Genomic DNA, 17,743 nt, shown 5'->3' with positions numbered 1-17,743 from the left:
GCTGCCTCCTGCTGACCTGGAGGACACGCACACAAGATATAATATTAATCGAGGAGTGTCAGTACCATAGTTTTCATTTAAACTGTTCAAACTGTTTCTTTCCTGAGCGAGTCCTCAGAGGTGAAGATAATAGATACTTTCATTCAGGTATGTTGGTTATTTAAGCACCCTTAACGTTAGATCAGAAAAAGTAAATATATACACCATGGGTTAGATGTTACACTTTATTAATTTCTTATTTTTTATATTATTTAGATATTTTTCTTTATCGATACATACCTGTAGTCTATTAGGCTTTTCATCTCAATTTAAAGAGTACTACAATTATTCTATAATTATAAGTTAAGTAGCATAAAAATATTGTAATTAAAGAATTTACAGCATTTAAAACACATTTTATAAATAAAAATAAAAAATGATCCTGGGAGCATAAAGTCTTTCAGTTAAAATATACCTTCATTTTTATTGTTTATTGTAGTCTGAATGTTTGCTAGTGTGATTTAATTATTCACTTGTTTACCCATCAGCTATAGCAAAAATATTACCAGCAGCCTTAATGTGTATAAGTGCTTAACATTATAAGAACACATGTAAAAGAGATTTACTCACAGAATAAAATATTCTGCTCAGGATACCTGATCATGGAGAAGAGAGTTCACAGAAGAACAGATTGTGCTAAGAGAACATTTTCACCAGAAGCCAATATGGTCTCCATGAAGACATCTAACAGATCTCAGCTTTCAACTGAAGACCAACAGGTAATAAAGACACATGCATTAGGAGCTGCTACTGCATGTGTGGACTGGGCCTGTCACTGATCGATCTCCTTCACCTCACAGAACAGGGTCAGGGACTACAGGCTGGTTCAGTTGCTTAAAAACAGCCAGCTGGGCTGTTGGCTGAGTGAGATCTGTGCAGGGAGAGTGGCACTCCAGCTGCTGACAGTCGGACTCCTCCTGCTGTTTGTCTGGCTCCTGGCAGAACTGCACGTGGTCCTGCCCTGCTTCCTTCTGTGTGGCTGCCTCTTTCATGGGCAATTCAGGAGGGCAGTGAACACAATCTGGGTCTGGATAACAGCTCCTGTGGGGGATAAAGTGGTGGAGAAGGTGCCCCACACTGATGGATGCACTGGGATTAAGTGTGAAAAAGCATGGTGAAAGACAAAACCTTCCCTTTATTGCAACCTCACTGAGACTTCCATTTTTAGTTTTAGTTTTTTGGATGGAAAACAAAGAAGGCTTGTGTTTAAATTCACTTCAAAATTCATTTTAGTGTTGATAAGTGTCTTTAGTCTTGATGGTCATTGAAATTTTGCCAGGTAAGACATGCATGTCCCTTGAACAGGTGACCTTTAATTGGTCCTGGAACAAGATCATAACCTTGTAATCAAACACTAATAAAGAACCAAAATTGAATTTGATTAAATGCAACACTGAAGAATTGGCTCACCTTCTATTGATGAGATCGAATAGGGATTTCACTTGCAATGTAAACTCTGGCTATAAAGGTGCAGACACATTTACCCTTGTTTGGGTGAAATTTGACAGAATAATATGGGAGTAATGATGATGAACCAACCTCAAACAACTACTTTCCAAAAAGCCTTGTTTTTACAATATTGAAGTGTAGTGTTCACATTCAAAACAAGAAAGACTACAATCTTGGTAACTAATAAAGCTTTAATAATCGTTTTGATTCTATGAATCAAGTCCACACCACAACTATAATTATAAACAGCACAGAGGAAATATGAAGTTGGAATCAGAATATTACTGGAAATTTCTTTGGAAATCCATCAGGTGAAATTCTTAATTGCAGCAATGGTAGTGTGACCAAACCTCAAGATCTATAAACCTTCAAAGTTCAAAAATGCAGTTACATGAATTTCATTTAAATATTACTTCCTTAATCCTTACATTCACATCTGACCTGCAAACCTGCATTGTGCTTGCTTCCTCAATTCAAAGTCAGTAAATTATCATTTTTCCTAGTCCCTAAAATTTGATTGGTCTACTGACTGATCTGCCATTTGGAAACCACCAGTCGGCCCCCATACATTTAAAACATAAAGCCCAGATTAATTCAGGGGGACAGTTTTATATGCACAAAAATAGCAGCAGAGGTAGGACTGTGATTTGACAAGATTAAATAAATTTATTCAGGTCATTGAACAAATCAATCATGTGAAATTTCAGATGCTACTTCAATCAACTGAAAACAATTTCAGCTCATTGTCTGCTTTTGGCTGCATTGAAATAGAGCCTGACCCTGCAGGGATAGAGTAGCCATGGCAACAGACCACAGATTGTCCTTGTCCACATTTTTCAGCATTGGCAAGTTACAGGGCTGCTTATTTTAATGAAACACTTGGAAAAAATCAGCTGAATAGCATCCAGAACTATGGTCTGCACCACTTTAATTAGCCTGGTATTTATACGGTTGCTGAGGGACACAAACACAGAGGAGGCAAAAAGAGTTTTCTTCCATTTATTAAGTTTGAAGCCCACTTATACAAAACTCATGAACTGCTTTTAGAACACTTAGATAGCTTTCCAAACATTTGGAAAATAAATTAAGGAGAAGAAGTAAACAGCAACACAAAAATAAAAACATTAAAAAAAAGAATGAATTATGACAGGTGAATATCAACGTGAGGAAATGCAACCCTCACAGAAAGGCATTGTTTAGTCACACATGTGCTACTATTTTAGGTAATAAGTTGTTAAACAAATCCAATAGAATCAGCTTTAACCTTCTAAATTATGTTAGGGAACTTCAAACAAGTGCTAATCTGTAATATTGAATCAATATCTTCCACCTGGAGGCTCTATTTGTGTCAGCTGTATTGTTATCCAATGAGAAAATGGCTGGTGGATCACATTGCTTCAGGCAGGTTATTACTGACGTGTACATGGGTCATGCAAAGAAGTGTTATGCCGTGACGCTTTTCTCCTCAATTATTACTATCGTAAGACATAAAAACAGCAAGTTAAACAGAGGTCTATAGAGTTTAGCTGTAAATCCCAGAGGTATTAAGAAAACAGAACATGCAATGCCATTTGTAAATGCAGCTGTGTACGTGTCACGGTATCCGAGTTAAAATCCCTTTTCCAGCTTTGTCCATGCTGACCTAGTTTATCGACAATGGATTGTGTCTGCTGACCTGTGATCAAGCACCCTGACAGAGTTAAGTGTGAGTGTGTGTATGAAAGCCTCTGGTCTTGAAACTTCAGAGTGTAGAGTAATACACAACAACCTTCAATGCTTACAATCGTCACTCTTTCTTTATGAATCAACATTAAGGTTCAATAATCAAAGAGTACTGAAGTAAAGTTTAATAAAATGCTTATATATCAGGACACTACTGAGATCTTTGCGTAAGAGAATGAGTGTGTTTTGCTCTGGGTTCTTCGTAGAGCAGTTTCTTCCCAAAGCAGTATTATTATTATTATGTTATTAAAATACCAATAAACAAACAAGCAGAGCAAAAGAAAAGAGAATTTGACTGATCACAGCAAAATTTCTGTACACAAATATTAAGAAAAGAGAAAGAGGTTTGGCAGGGCGAGAAGAGAGATTTTAGAGGATATTTGGGAAAGTAAAGCTGCCCCAGATAGGGGTAGTTTGCTGACGGTGGGGGGATGGAGGGAGTTGTACTGGGTGGCAAGCCGCTCACCTCTTCTTGGGGGCTTGGGCCGTACGGGGCGGGGTCACAGGTCGCCCAGAGTTGACCCCACCGTACTGATACTTTGCCTTCTTTTCTGAAGGCTTCAGGATCTGAGAGAGAAAAGAGTGTGTGAGGGTGTGTGTGTTCTTGTATATATGGTTTATGAGGACACAAATGTGTATAATGACATGGATATTACAATGTAACAATGGTTTACGAGGACACTTTCTGTGTTCTCGTAAACCAAATTACTGTGTTTTTTAAAATGTGTGTGGGGATGATGACACACCTGAAAAGAGCACATGAGTGACTCATCCACACTCATCATTCCACCAGCATTGTCAAACTCCCCGCAGTAGTTTGGCGCTGAGAACAGAGTGACCAGCTGACGCTTTGCAAAGAACTCATAACCATCTTCAACAACCTGCAACACACAACGTACTCATTGCACTAACTAAAAACACAACCTACATATAGAAGTCATAACCCACCTCAACCACAATTATTCAAAGTTACCACATGGATAGTGGATACTGATTGGTTGGAATGAACTGGTACCTGATGTGCCCTGCAGATTAGGTCCAGATCGTGGCGGTTCAGGAATTTGCTGACTACGTCGGCACCGAAAGTGAATGAAACGCCACGATCGTTCTCCCCCCATCCTTGAACGTCCTTATCTGGGTCCGACCACAGCAAATCACACAGCAACCCTGCAAGACCAAGAGACAGAGAATATGTATCTAATAATATTTAATTCCATCATCTTGAGTTATAATAAAGTTGATTTCATCTGCAAAATCTGTTTTTTAATAGCCAATGCAAGTACCAACGTATAGAGCAGGGTGGCTGATGGCAGATCAGGGTTATTATTATTAACTAAAACTATTAAAAACATTTTTGTAAATTGAAATAAATTTAAAAGAAAATATAAATATTGATGAAAAAAAACTAAATCTTGACTTGGCACCTAACTGAAATAAAAATAAATTAAATTACCATATATATATATATATATATATATATATATATATATATATATATATATATATTGTATGTCACATGCACGTACACACACACCTGTATCTGGGACGTCAGTTGGTCGCATAATCCGGCGTATCTGTTCCATTGACTGCAGATCAGGAGAGAGACCTAGAAGATGGACAGATAAGAGACAAAAAGTCAGACAGAAAAAGTGTCACAAAGAGAATGCATTCATATTTTTAGACTCAGTTGCCCTATTTTATCAGGCCAAGAGTCACTTCTATAGAACTATCCATCATTTGTTCACTCATTCTCACCTCCATGGCAACAGAAAATCTTCTCATCTATGATGGCAGCGATTGGGAGGCAGTTGAAGCAGTCTGTGAACGTCTTCCAGAGTTTTATGTTGAACCTGCGCTTGCCTGCAACAGACAAATGTACACATTCATAACAATACAGCATTATGCATGACCTGAAAGTTTGTTCAGTGGGTGAGAAAAGCAATAATAAGATTTCAGATTGTCTGGTGTGGGTGTGTGTTAAAGGTCCCATATTGTACACCTTTCTGAAGTGTTATTTTAGGTTTTGATGTCCTTAAGAATATATATTTGCAGTACCAAAAACCATCCCAATAAATTTCTCAGGAGCTCTGCTAAGAACAGGTCGATTTTGGCCTTTCTAATTAATATTCATGAGCCTCTCTTCTGACTGGCCTGTTGTTTTCTGAGTGACGCACAGCCAGGCCAACCACAGGTAAATAGGCTCATGTATGCTGTAGCCTGCTGTGGCTTGGTGATGCTCACAAGCAAGGTAAATAAAACACCTGTGATGATGGACATTGCTGAGGGAAATGTTATCCGGCCTTATATGTTCGAGATGGACTCAGATCCCGAATCGGCGATGACAAGAGACAAACAACTACCTCCTTAGTTTCTGTGTTATTGTAAGACTCTTATAATTACCATTACATCAATGCTGCACGCAGAATTAACGGTAACGCTAATTTAAACTGTCTGTAAACAAACTTAGACTTTTTTTTGTACTTGTGGTAAATTGGCAAGGATGCCAACAGAACACGAGAACATGCTGCAATTGACGCCCAAGGTAAACTTGTAAAACTAAGAACTGTAGGGACATCTTTGAGGAGTAGCTTCCTTGAAAAAACGGCATTGAACTGTGCCTGATTGACGAAGCAGTCACTTGTGTGAAATATGCAGAACAGACGGTTAAGGTCGAACTAAATTGCTGTGGCGTTTCTGAATAAACAAACATTAGCCACTGTTCTCTTATATTAATGTTGTTCGGAAGCCTGTGCAATGATGTAGTTTCCTGACAGTGGGCAGTGCTCGGGGTTGGACTGAAGGTGGTGACTGAGTAGTTCTGACATCACATTTATACGGAAGTCACAACGGCTCGTGAAAAGGCACAACTACTTTATGTAGGCTGTGTGCATTTGTCTGTGGATTGACTGTTTTGAAACTTATATGGTAGTTTCATAGCTCCTAGACCTCTGTTATCATGAAAAAAGCCAGGACATTTCAGTTTTGACAATATGGGACCTTTAATATTTGATGTGTTTATATATGCATGTATATATGTGCTCAGATGCTCACACTCATCGTAGAAGCCATAGATACGGTTGATGGAGGCGCACTCGTGATTTCCCCTCAGGAGGAAGAAATTCTCAGGGTATTTGATCTTATAGGCCAGTAGGAGGCAGATGGTCTCCAAAGACTGTTTCCCTCGGTCCACATAATCACCCAGAAAGAGATAGTTTGCCTCTGGTGGAAAACCGCCATATTCAAACAACCTCAACAGATCTGTGTACTGCCCATGGATGTCACCTAGAGACCGAGAGAGAGAGTTTATATGATTGACATCACAAATCAATAAAGTTACATGGATTTAGTTAAATTAGGCTTAAAGAAAAAAAAGGCCTAAAGATCTTATCACCCAAAATTCAGGTTAATGACACATACGGGTCTCAGGTGTGCCACAGAGAAAAGAGAAATGACCTCAAACCTATCCTCATTACATTCATATTTTTACCCTGCTCTACTTACACACAAATGTTCAAAACCTTGAGAGATAGAGGGGAAGGAATGTAATTAAAACAGCAGAAATGTTCTCCGCTCTGGAGAAAGAGAGTATCTAACCTACCACAGATTTTAAGTGGAGCCTCCAACTCCAGCAGGATGGGCTGGCTGAGGAAGATCTCTCGAGATTTAATGCAGAGTCCTCGAACTTCTGCTTCCGTCATCTGAACGATCTTCCCTGGACGACATCCTCGCACTGGAACAGTAGACATCAACATTAGTTAACATCTGGTTAACATCGTTTGTTAATCCTTAAGTGTGACAACTTTACTGCAGCCTCAATAACTGGGTCAAATGTGTGATTTTCTAATCACTCATCACAAATTGGCCCACATACCATAAGGTCATTCACTGAAGCATATTGCACACATAAATAGACACTCTCAATCTGGCAAACTGATTAATCTGATTTTTGAAAATGCTGATTTTTAGTGCTTAGAAACAAAGGCATGTTTATAAAGTCCTGCATGAGCGCTTCTGAGGAAGAACCAGCCACTGGATTTGCCAACTTTTGGATTGCAACATCAAATCTTTGGAAGATATTCAGAGTTTTGCTCAGGGGACGTAACTAGATATCTATGAGAAGAACTATATATTTTGGTTTGCTGAGGAAAAAATCTGTACTTATTTAAATAAGTAAAAAAAAAATTCCACACCGGTTTATGGTACTAACTATTTCAGATAAGCACTATAAACATTTAAAAACCATGGTTGGAACCTTCACATATTTCTCTCTTCCTGTCTAAGTGGGCCAGAACAGGCTGCAAAGTGGACTTTTTCAATAGACAAAAAAGTATTGGGCTGTACTCGAAATCACCCCCTATACCCCTTAAATAGGGGTCTATTTGAAGGGACAGCAATTTGTCGTGTGCACACATTCAATCCCACAATAACAAGTGTACAACCGATGTACACTGAACTAGTGGTCGACCGATATTGGTTTTTTGATGGCCGATGCCGATATCTTAGAGAGCAGGGTGGCCGATGGCCGATATTTTTATATATATTTATTTTAATCAATATTTAATAAATTAGAAATAAATTAGAAAACAAATCTTTAAAATAAACATGCTTTTATACTTAAGATGGCAACTTCTTGAATCTGCAATCCTATTACAGTATTTTTCACAAAGTAATTGTTTAGAAATATATGAATATGTGAATAAAAAGAAGGTAAACACTGTAACAGGGCACTCAGTAATCTGGTAATTTCGTGCTGGTAATCATATTTTTTTCAAATAAAGACAAGGTAACGCTAATTTTACATACAGCACAGTGAAAACGATATGAATATGACAGTTGGCAACTGGATATATCACAAATATGAATAGGACACAGTTGGCAACTGGTTATATATCAGCATATTTTAAAATGAAGGATTTAAAGTTTTTCAATCGCATCTCCTGAAGCTGATCTTCTGTTCGCATTCACTCACTTCGCACGGACCGACCGTCACTTGCAGACAGTAATGCACACTTCACAAGATATCACAGCTGGATTCGATTAAATGAATTAGATATTCAGAGATTTGTTTAAATGACGTAGATGCACATTTGCTGAATGTTGACGGCAAATGAGAAAGTATTTTAGCCTGATTGTTTGCCTTTTCTGTTACAAATTATATAAAAGCAAACACTTTACTTTACTTACTTCGCATACCATTTACTTTCTTTGTTTACCAGTTCTGTCTAACAAAGTATTAGATATGTTTGACAGAGATCGTAAATTAATGAAGACGGAGAATGTGAGTGAGCGCTGTGTGATCATGACAGGAGCTGTCGTTGCCGTTCTCTTCTGGCGCTGGTGTGTTCTCAGCGCCGCCCTTCAAAATAAAAGTCCCGCTTCCAACACATCGGCCAATCAGAAAAACTTATCGGCCGATACCGATATTTCAAAAATGCCACATATCGGCCGATATCTCGGCCTTGGCGATATATCGGTCGACCACTACACTCAACGGCTAGAGAATACCCAAAATGCACTGTGTAATCCATTGTGAGATTCACACGTCTGACTAGAGGATGGCGCCTGCAGCTGAGACATCCATCCATCCATTTTCCAAACGGCTTGTCCAATGTGGCTACAGCGTAATATCATACAGGTATAAATTCCTTTTTAAATGATTATTAAATTGTTTAATTAAGGTTTATACATAGTTTCCATGACAGAGTTCAAGATAAATATTTTTATCTTTTTACTGGAGCTGCCAGTTTGATACTTCAAATAATTATTAAACAGCAAGCACAAACGATTCAAAAGCAGCAGCCCTTCCGGCACACTCAGTGTCCAAATTCACTCACTCGTTTTCATTCACTCCTTCAAATGAACTATATTAGTGGACCAATGTAGGGAATAGTGAATGAGGGTATAGTGAATGAGGGTATAGTCTCGGGTAGAGGCGATTTAGGAAGCAGACTTGCTGTGCAAGATGTCAGGCTGACAATGACACCTGATGCTTTTATCAAATCAAAGTCTAATGGTGGATGCTGAAAAGCTTTGCTATCACAGGAGTAAATTACATTTTAAAATATATTAAAATATAAAAGTTATTTAACAATAGTTATGTTTGACAACTTTACTGTTTTACTGTACAATTGATTAGATAAATGCAGCCCTAGTGAGCAAAATAAACTTTCAAAAACAATTTAAAAATCTTACCGAACTACGAAACAGTAATGTACATGATAATATCATAATAAATTAAAGCTGCAAGCAGCATTTATCGGGGTTCAAGCTGTTAAGGTGTTTAAGGTTTTTAAGCACAAAAGCATCAAAAGTTATAAAGTTTTATTTAGCAAGCATGTAACCACTGACATAATAGATTAAAAAGACCATTTATAGCCAATGCAGGCAATTCACCATAGGTAATATATGGTTTTAAAGCTTTTTAACAGTTATAGCGCCACCTTTGGTCCGATGTCCATAAAATTTGGCATGCTTGTTAATGATGTTATGTCACATATGCTCACCAATTTTTGTGAAGTTCTGAGTTTTCATTTAGGATTTATAGGCTTTTTAATGTATTTTGCCACGCCCATTTTATAAATGACCCTATTACAGCCATCCAAATGCAAAAGTTCAACTTTTTTTTGATAATTATTGATCTAGAGAGTCCAGAGAATTGTCCTAGACTGGTCTGGTTCCGATCGGGCGAAAAACCTAGGACTAGTTCGCAAAAGTAGGTTTTTAACATATTTGCGAATAATTAATGAACGGTTTGATTGACAGCAATGGTTCTTGAGGCAAAGTTGTTCAGCATGAGCAGATCTATCAAAAGATATGCATATTGTGTGGATGTGTGCAACACCACGTGATTACAAAGCCATAAAACTCATTAAACAATTGGACTTCGTTAACCTTGTTTAATAGGTGCTCAAACCTCATTGGCCAATGGCGGCCATGTTTTTCGAGATATGCCAATATCCTTTTAGACATACATGGCCTCTTGGCCCAAGACACTGCATACCAAATTTCAAGTCATTCGGAAAAACGGTCAGGTGTTTATACGTTTTTTTTTGTTTATAGCGCCACCATGTGGCCAATCGATGCAATTTTTTTACTGTGACCTCAGATTGACCTCCTACACATGTGTACCAAGTTTGGTGAAGTTTAATCAATTAATTCTTGAGTTATAGCCATTTTAGTAAAATAGGCTCCTCCCACAACGTTCATTTTGCACCCCCTAGCGACCATGAATCAAAATTTCGACTTTTTTTTGATAATTATTGATTGTCAGACTCCAGAGAACAATTCTGCACTGGTTTGGTTCCGATCGGACAAAAAACCTAGGACTAGTTTGCAAAAGTAGGTTTTTGACAAAATTCAAAATGGCGGAAAATCTATCATGACGGAAATAAAATCGGAGATATACGTTTTGTTCGCCAGGCGTCCAGCTTTCCAATGATATAAGACACTTGAGTCTACGACTTACGGTCTATGAGTTATGAGCTGTTTCGCGCTTTTGGTTGCTATAGCGCCACCTATGGGCCAATCGGGGTCATAATTTGATATCCTCTCCTCGATTTTTGTACTACCATCTGGCAAAGTGTCAATGCTCTAGCCCTTACGGTTTGGGCTGCACGATGCGTTTTACGGCAGAAGAATAATAATAATAATAATAATTAAAGCTGCAAGCAGCATTTATCGGGGTTCAAGCAGTTAAGGCCTTTAAGGCCTTTAAGCACACAAGCATCAAAAGACATTAAGTTTTATTTAGCAAGCATGTAACAACTGACATAATAGACGGAAAAGACCATTTACAGCCAATACAGGCAGTTTACCATGGGAAATATATGGTTTTAAAGCTTTTTAACAGTTATAGCGCCACCTTTGGTCCGATCTCCATAAAATTTGGCATGCTTGTTAATGATGTTATGTCACATATGCTCACCAATTTTTGTGAAGTTCTGAGTTTTCATTTATGATTTATAGGCATTTTAGTGTATTTTGCCACGCCCCTTTTCATAAATTACCCTATTACAGCCACCCAAATGCAAAAGTTAAACTTTTTTTTGATAATTATTGATCTAGAGAGTCCAGAGAATTGTCCTAGACTGGTCTGGTTCCGATCGGGCGAAAAACCAGGGACTAGTTCGCAAAAGTAGGTTTTTAACATATTCATGAATATTTAATGAACTGTTTGATTGACAGCAATGGTTCTTGAGGCAAAGTTGTTCAGCATGAGCAGATCTATCAGATGATATGCATTTTGTGATGATAAGTGTAACACCACGTGATTACAGAGCCATAAAACTCGTTAGCGCCAACTAGTGGCCGATTTCTTTCAAAATTCTTACAGACCTCTAGGGGCTTGAGCCAAACATGCCCAACGAGTTTCGCTCCGATCGGACTTCGTTAACGGTGCTCAAATTTCATTGGCCAATGGCGGCCATGTTTTTCGAGATACGCCCATATCCTTTTAGACTTACATGGCCCCTTGGGCCAAGACACTGCATACCAAATTTCAAGTCATTCAGAAAAACGGTCAGGTGTCTATATGTTTTTTTTGTTTACAGCGCCACCATGTGGCCAATCGACGCACATTTTTTACTGTGACCTCAGATTGACCTCTTAAACACGTGTGCCAAGTTTGGTGCAGATATCTCATTTACTTCTCGAGTTATAGCCATTTTAGTAAAATAGGCTCCTCCCACAACCATAATTTATCACCCCCTAGCGACCAGGAATCGGAATTTCGACTTTTTTTCGATAATTATTGATTTTCAGACTCCAGAGAACAATTCTGCACTGATTTGGTTCCGATCGGACAAAAAACCAGGGACTAGTTCGCAAAAGTAGGTTTTTGACAAAATTAAAAATGGCGGAAAATCTATCATGGCGGAAATAAAATCGGAGATATACGTTTTGTTTGACAGGCGACCAGCTTTCCAATGATATAAGACACTTGAGTCTATGACTTACCGTCTAGGAGTTATGACCAGTTTCGCGCTTTTGGTTGCTATAGCGCCACCTATGGGCCAATCGGCGTCATAATTTGATAACCTCTCCTCGATTTTTGTACTACCATCTGGCAAAGTTTCAAGGCTCTAGCCCTTACGGTTTGGGCTGCACAATGCGTTTTACGGCAGAAGAATAATAATAATAATTAAAGCTGCAAGCAGCATTTATCGGGGTTCAAGCAGTTAACGCCTTTAAGGCCTTTAAGCACACAAGCATCAAAAGACATTAAGTTTTATTTAGAAAGCATTTAACAACTGACATAATAGACGGAAAAGACCATTTACAGCCAATACAGGCAGATTACCATGTGAAATATATGGTTTTAAAGCTTTTTAACAGTTATAGCGCCACCTTTGGTCCGATCTCCATAAAATTGGGCATGCTTGTTAATGATGTTATGTCACATATGCTCACCAATTTTTGTGAAGTTTTGAGTTTTCATTTATGATTTATAGGCATTTTAGTGTATTTTGCCACGCCCCTTTTATAAATTACCCTATTACAGCCACCGAAATGCAAAAGTTCAACTTTTTTTCAATAATTATTGATCTAGAGAGTCCAGAGAATTGTCCTAGACTGGTCTGGTTCCGATCGGGCGAAAAACCAGGGACTAGTTTGCAAAAGTAGGTTTTTAACATATTCATGAATATTTAATTAAGTATTTGATTGACAGCAATGGTTCTTGAGGCAAAGTTGTTCAGCATGAGCAGATCTATAAGATGATATGCATTTTGTGATGATCAATGTAACACCACGTGATTACAGAGCCATAAAACTCGTTAGCGCCAACTAGTGGCCGATTTCTTTCAAAATTCTTACAGACCTCTAGGGGCTTGAGCCGAACATGCCCACCGATTTTCGCTCCGATCGGACTTCGTTAACGGTGCTCAAACCTCATTGGCCAATGGCGGCCATGTTTTTCGAGATACGCCAATATCCTTTTAGACATAGGTGGCCCCTTGGGCCAAGACACTGCATACCAAATTTCAAGTCATTCGGAAAAACGGTCAGGTGTCTATATGTTTTTTTTTGTTTATAGCGCCACCATGTGGCCAATCGACGCATTTTTTTTTACTATGACCTCAGATTGACCTCTTAAACATGTGTGCCAAGTTTGGTGAAGATATCTCATTTACTTCTCGAGTTATAGCCATTTTAGTAAAATAGGCTCCTCCCACAACCTTAATTTATCACCCCCTAGCGACCAGGAATCGGAATTTCGACTTTTTTTCGATAATTATTGATCTTCAGACTCCAGAGAACAATTCTGCTCTGGTTTGGTTCCGATCGGACGAAAAACCAGGGACTAGTTTGCAAAAGTAGGTTTTTGACAAAATTCAAAATGGCGGAAAATCTATCATGACGGAAATAAAATCGGAGATATACGTTTTGTTCGTCAGGCGTCCAGCTTTCCAATGATATAAGACACTTGAGTCTACGATTTATCGTCTAGGAGTTATGACCAGTTTCGCGCTTTTGGTTGCTATAGCGCCACCTATGGGCCAATCAGCGTCATAATTTGATAACCTCTCCTCGATTTTTGTACTACCATCTGGCCAAGTTTCAAGTCTCTAGCACTTACGGTTTGGGCTGCACGATGCGTTTTACGGCGGAAGAATAATAATAATAATAATAATAATAATAATAATAATAATAATAAAAATCAGTACAATTACAATAGGGTTTCAGCACTTCGTGCTTGAACCCCTAAAAATCAGTACAATTACAATAGGGTTTCAGCACTTCGTGCTTGAACCCCTAATAATTAAAGCTGCAAGCAGCATTTAGCGGGGTTCAAGCATTTAGGGTCTTTAAGCACATAAGGCAGTTTAGTGAGTTGTCTGAGTTTTTGTTTAGGATTTACAGGCTTTTGAGTGTTTTTTGCCATACCCATTTTCTAAATGATCCTGTTATGGCTACCCAATGGGTAAAGTTAAAGTTTTTTATATAATTAATAATCTAGAGCTTCCAGAGAATTGTACTGCACTGGTATATTTCCGATCGGGCGAAAAACCTAGGACTAGTTCGCAAAAGTAGGTTTTTAACATAATCGCAAGTATTTAATGAACAAATTGATTGACAGCAGTAGTTCTTGAGGCAAAGTTGTTCTGTATGAGGAGATCTATCAAATGATATGCATCACGTGATTACATAGCCGTAAAACCTGTTAGCGTCAACTAGTGGCTGATTTTTCAAAATTCTTACAGACCTCTAGGGCCACGAGTCGAACATGCCCACCGAGTTTCGTTCTGATCGGCCTCCGTTAAGAGCAAACTAACAGCTTTGAATTAAAATGGTGAGGTATCCTGTTGTAAACATCAACCATGCCTGTTGACAGTTCTCTTTTGTGGGAAGGGAATGAAAAGTTCTCAAATCCGCAGCACAGCCTCTGACATAGCATTTATATCCATGATCTGCCATTTTCACTATTGTCCTTGCTTGCTTCTTCACAATACCTGCAGATCTTCTGATGATTCGGCTGTGCAGGTCCACATTAACACTGCCTGGCCTAGAACATGGACTGGAAAATGCTAATTTGGGGGGTATAAATATTAATGATCCTGACTCCAACGTCACAGTCGGTGTTATGGTGGGATTCACTCATTTTTCAGCGGTCTTTTGCAAACAGGAGATTTACACATGAAGGAGGAAACAATGGTGTTTGAGGCTCACGGTATGTCAGTTCCATGTCCAGAACTCTTATCATTCAACTATGCCAAGATAAATACAGTTTTCAATTGTATGGCACCTTTAAAATAGATGATTAGTAATATAATGCTTACTTGGAGTCTGAAATGGCTTTAACAAAAGAAGAAAAATATTCTTAGATTTCTGTTCATTCTAATCATGTACAAATAAAGTAGCACAGTAAGATTACATTTATTTGAATGCATTAGTGAGTGTGTGATTGTGCTGTGTGTGCAGCGTGTCAATACTAAAAGTGAAGGTGTAGTTGATATCTTTGGTGATAATATCTGTAGTAATCATAAAAAAACAATTAAGAAATAAAGAATTAAAATTACAAATAATATTCTATTAAGATATGAGTTACAATAACATGATTTGCAATAGTAATAATATCAATAATATATGCACAATACACACAGATTAGACTATCAGGTCTGTGTTTTACAAAAACATTAGTATTGCAGCCAATGTGAGTCTGTGGGATTTATAAACAGACAAAATATGATTTGAAATGTTATTTTAATGATTTTATTAAGTTTAAACAATATTTCAAATGGAAAAAAAAATGAAAAATAATATTTTAGTGAGCAGAATGAACCAATGAGTGTTCGTCTTCTGGTGGTTAAAATGTAAATGAAAACAATAATACTTAAACAATAATACTTAATACACTAACCATGCTTGAACACACACATGCACACACATTTTTTTGTAGATGTAGATATTTAAAATAAAAGATAGGTAACAAAATGATAATTGCAAATCTCCTCTGTATAACACCATTTTCAGATTTCAAATTAATCACTGAGAGGCAGAATTGTTCAAACTGAGAGCTCAGTAAAAATGAAGTGATAAACTTTGACAAAACATGACTGTGTTATAATAGGTGATTTTCATGCAAGTAATTTTATATAGTCCAAAAACTAATGCAAAAGCACAGATGAAAATATTTTATTAAGTAGAATGTCCTGCAGAGGGCAGTAGAAGACCACTAATTGACTCACTTTCATTTGAAAGACTTTTTTATCCACCAGTAAAACAAAGCAGTTTCTCCATGTTCTTTCCATTAAGCATGCTTACACACACAGACACACACACACACACACAAACACAAACACATCCATCCACACACACACACACACACACACACACACACACACACACACACACACACACACACACACACACACACACACACACACACAAAGACAAATATGTTTTCAATGTTTTTATGATGTGATATTGTGAAAATATCTTCATCTCCTCATCTTGAACAACTTTGCCTCAAGAATCACTAATGTCAATCAAACCGTTCATAATCATAATAAAAAAATAAAATATATACAAATATCATAATAAAACAAAAAACATCGTAATAAAAAAGATTGCTTCTTAAAGCATTTGTTTATTTCCCAATACTGAAAGCGAATTAAAAGATCATGCGTAATCCTGCTGCTCCCTCTAGTGGACAACAGTGGTATTATAGCTTTTTTTACAGTTGAAGTGTTTGAATGAATGAATGGGAATTTGTTTTTTTACTTATATCTCAGGAACCAAAAGGCGAAAAATTCTGAAACTCAGAGCATAGATAGTGCTTGAGGAGCCCTGTTGAATGAGACCATCAAGGTGTTTTTGGGCGATTGGGGCTGGCAGTTATGACTGTTATAAGGCATATCTGTTCGGGCTATTATCTCTGGAATGCCCAGGGCAAATAACACCACATTTGAATCGAAGCTAGCCAAGGACGCGCCCTTTCCAACGAGCTCTCACACAAGGTTCGGGGTGGTTTGGGTCGGGAGTTGCGGTCGTTCAAAGTCGGGGGTCCGCGGGCTTGCGATGCGCGGGGGGGCGCGTTCCCGAGGCCCGCGACGACACGTTTCGATCAAGAGCCCCGAGAGGTCCTCACCATCAAAATTTGAGCGAGCAACGACTTTCCGTTTTCGAGTTATGAATGAATTTGTATTTGGGGGCGTGGCTTAAATGCCGTTATACTTTCGTTTCATTTCATTCATTTACTTTCGTCCATTTCCATATCTCAGTGTAACACAATTGTCAATAGTAATACTCAATAGATGAGTTTTGACAAAATGTGATTGTAAATGTTAAAATAATGATTTTATAAAGTCTAAATATGAATTTTATAACAATATTAGGGAGTAGTATGATGAAATGACAGCAGGGGGCAGTAAAATACCACTTATTGGCTTAATATGGTATTCATTTTAAGGCTACATATTGAAGTGACCCTATTATAGCTATCCAAATGAAGTAGTTCAACTTTTTCTGACAATTATTGATCTAGTGAGTCCAGAGAATTGTATTGCACTGTTTTTTAACATTATTTTATAAACATTATATGATTATATGGAAAACACAATTTACAGCCAATACAGGCAATTTACCATAGGAAATATATGGTTTTAAAGCTTTTTAACAGTTATAGCGCCACCTATCGTCCAATCTACATGAAATTTTGCATGCTTGTTTAGAATGTTATGGCACATATGCTCACCAATTTTCGTGAAGTTCTGAGTTTTCCTTTAGGATTTATAGGCTTTTGAGTGCATTTTGCCACGCCCATTTTCTTTATGACCCAATATACCCATGCGAAAAATGCAAAAGTTCAACTTTTTTTTGATAATTATTGATCTAAAGAGTCCATAGAATTGTCCTAGACTCGTTTGGTTCTGATCGGGCGAAAAACCTAGGACTAGTTCGCAAAAGTAGGTTTTTAACATAATTACAAATATTTAATGAACGCTTTGATTGACAGCAATGGTTCTTGAGGCAAAGTTGTTGAGCATGAGCAGATCTATCAAATGATATGCATTTTATGACGATAAGTGTAACA

The 17,743-nt window shown here is 37.8% G+C and overlaps 1 protein-coding gene and 1 long non-coding RNA gene across 2 annotated transcripts in view; one reads left to right on the top strand and one right to left on the bottom strand.

Annotated features, from left to right (window-relative positions):
• Positions 1 to 86: 86 nt before the first annotated feature.
• Positions 87 to 2,625, top strand: LOC309479761. The gene is made up of 2 exons (XR_014199427.1): positions 87 to 147; positions 631 to 2,625. It is a non-coding gene; the product is annotated as an uncharacterized lncRNA (long non-coding RNA).
• The window catches only part of ppp1cb (protein phosphatase 1, catalytic subunit, beta isozyme), a 40,472-nt gene continuing 25,202 nt past the window's right edge, over positions 2,474 to 17,743 (bottom strand). Inside the window, exons 2-8 of the mRNA XM_082143949.1 lie at positions 6,809 to 6,940; positions 6,262 to 6,492; positions 4,966 to 5,070; positions 4,745 to 4,816; positions 4,226 to 4,377; positions 3,957 to 4,091; positions 2,474 to 3,777 (exon numbers count right to left, since the gene is read on the bottom strand). Coding sequence (XP_082000075.1) covers positions 3,673 to 3,777; positions 3,957 to 4,091; positions 4,226 to 4,377; positions 4,745 to 4,816; positions 4,966 to 5,070; positions 6,262 to 6,492; positions 6,809 to 6,940 — 932 coding nt within the window. The 3' untranslated portion in view covers positions 2,474 to 3,672. The remainder of the gene's footprint in view (positions 3,778 to 3,956; positions 4,092 to 4,225; positions 4,378 to 4,744; positions 4,817 to 4,965; positions 5,071 to 6,261; positions 6,493 to 6,808; positions 6,941 to 17,743) is intronic.

This window comes from Leuciscus leuciscus (genome assembly GCF_965113295.1).
Source record: "Leuciscus leuciscus genome assembly, chromosome: 17".
NCBI lineage: Eukaryota > Metazoa > Chordata > Actinopteri > Cypriniformes > Leuciscidae > Leuciscus > Leuciscus leuciscus.
Note: the sequence above shows the minus strand (reverse complement) of the source record. Positions and strands in the feature narration are given on the sequence as shown.